This window comes from Saprolegnia diclina (assembly GCF_000281045.1).
Source record: "Saprolegnia diclina VS20 unplaced genomic scaffold supercont1.54, whole genome shotgun sequence".
Lineage (NCBI taxonomy): Eukaryota > Oomycota > Saprolegniomycetes > Saprolegniales > Saprolegniaceae > Saprolegnia > Saprolegnia diclina.
This window is the reverse complement of record NW_008246121.1, coordinates 364426-366184: the sequence shown is the minus strand read 5'-3', so window position 1 is coordinate 366184 and position 1759 is coordinate 364426. Positions and strand designations below refer to the sequence as shown.

The window sequence follows — 1759 nt, the reverse complement described above, 5'->3', positions numbered from 1 at the left end:
TTCAAATGCAACGTGCTGATGGCATACATTGAACCTTCTGGCGAGGGCACTGGCAGCAACACGTACTAGATACCAAAGAGTTGTCAATGAAGCGTTCAATAAAATTTCATTCCATGGCGTGGGCAGAGAGTTAAGGGGCTATGTAGTACAAACCCCCGCGCCGCCGCCACGGCCCGGCGAGCGAATGAAGAAGAAGGAGATTGCTAGTCTCTACGTATGCGAAGTCTTTGTATAATGATGAAGATAACGCGAAACACGTTCATAGATATGTAGTACAAAAGTACTTTGACTACTCGTTCTCTGCGTGCAATACCATAGCCACCAATCGACGCTCATTTAATACAACACACCCTTTCCCTTGCCCTACATCTCTTGAGCACCTAATTCTGCCAGACAGCCGCATGTTTGGTTGGGACTCGCCAGTTCGGAACAAACAGCGTGTCGTCGCATCCAACTAGTACAATGGGCTCATCCAACGGTTTGCTGTAAGGTCGGATTCGCTCCCCCTCTACCAATCTTCTCGAGATGCTTTGCAGCCCTATGTCCCTCGTTTCCACTTTTCATTTAGCTCTCTCTCACAGCACACACCCAACCTCGACTCGCATGAATGACGAGATTCACTTCCTTGCATCGGCCAAGCAACTGGCCAAGACATGGCCACGCACGACGTCTCTCTTGGCACCTTGGACGACAGCCTTCACTCTCGCACCAGTCGTTGTCGCGCCATCAATCGGCGCGGGATCGCACACGCTGGGCTACTTTGTCCAATACGATCTGACGTTCACGTGCCCAATCACGTCACGATCGTGGACCCTTCACACGCGCTACTCGCTGCTGCTCCAACTCCGCATGCAATTGGCGCAGCTCCACGCTGCGATGCCGTCGCGATCCCTTCCCCACGTGCTCCAGCTGCCTTTTCCCGCCAAGACGTGGGACCCGGAGAGACCACGTATCATTGCCGAGCGCATGAGGCGTTTTCAGACCTTTGTCGAACATCTCTGGAGCTTGTACGCGAGCTGCGTTGTGCCGACGGCTGGCGCGCCAAAGGAAGCGGACGACGTCGTTCAATGCCTTCGCGCGTTCTTGTGCGTGCCGGAGGCTGTGCTAGCGATCTCGGTGCGCCGTATCAACGAGATGCCCCAGGACATGGACCCGTGCGTGGTGTGCTTGGGTGAGTTTGCCGTTGACGATTTGAGCTGCCCGTCGACAGTGCTCGAGCTAGCGTGCGGTCATGTCTTCCACCAAGCTTGCCTTCAGCAGTGGTGTGCGGTGGCGGCAACCTGTCCGACGTGTCGATGCGATGTGGGGTACATGTCGCTCGTAGAAATATAACTCATTGCTCTTGTATGAGTTGATGTTGTTTAAAACACAATAACGTGATCTCTCCATTCTAAACGCTCGTCAAACGTTTGTACACCAAGCACGAGCGATCTATCATGAACGATGACCGCGGGATTCGGTGCCGCATTGAGGCGGTCGCATGTGTGATACTACAGTCCGGCGCTTGCACAAACCACGTCAGTTTCTACTTCAAGCAGCCGACAGGTCCGACCACGCCAAGATAGACATCCCCTGAAAGACGATTTCATCCCTAGGATAAGTTGAATTGTTCGGCCAATGCGATCGTGGCATTTGGTACCAGCATTGTAGCGTATCTTGTGAGTGATGGTCGAATCAAGTGTATGCGAATCATCTTGCATGGCACATCTTTGAGAGCTGTCTTTGGGTGCTTGCTGCGTCTGGTTGGTTGACCAAGCAA

General features: G+C 53.2%; 1 protein-coding gene across 1 annotated transcript; it reads left to right on the top strand.

Moving 5' to 3' along the window:
* Positions 1 to 603: 603 nt before the first annotated feature.
* SDRG_13003 (hypothetical protein) lies at positions 604 to 1332 on the top strand (the record flags this gene model as incomplete). The annotated part of the gene is made up of 1 exon (XM_008619086.1): positions 604 to 1332. One exon carries the CDS (start codon positions 604 to 606, stop codon positions 1330 to 1332), a length of 729 nt encoding a protein of 242 aa, XP_008617308.1.
* Between the last annotated feature and the right edge of the window lie 427 nt (positions 1333 to 1759).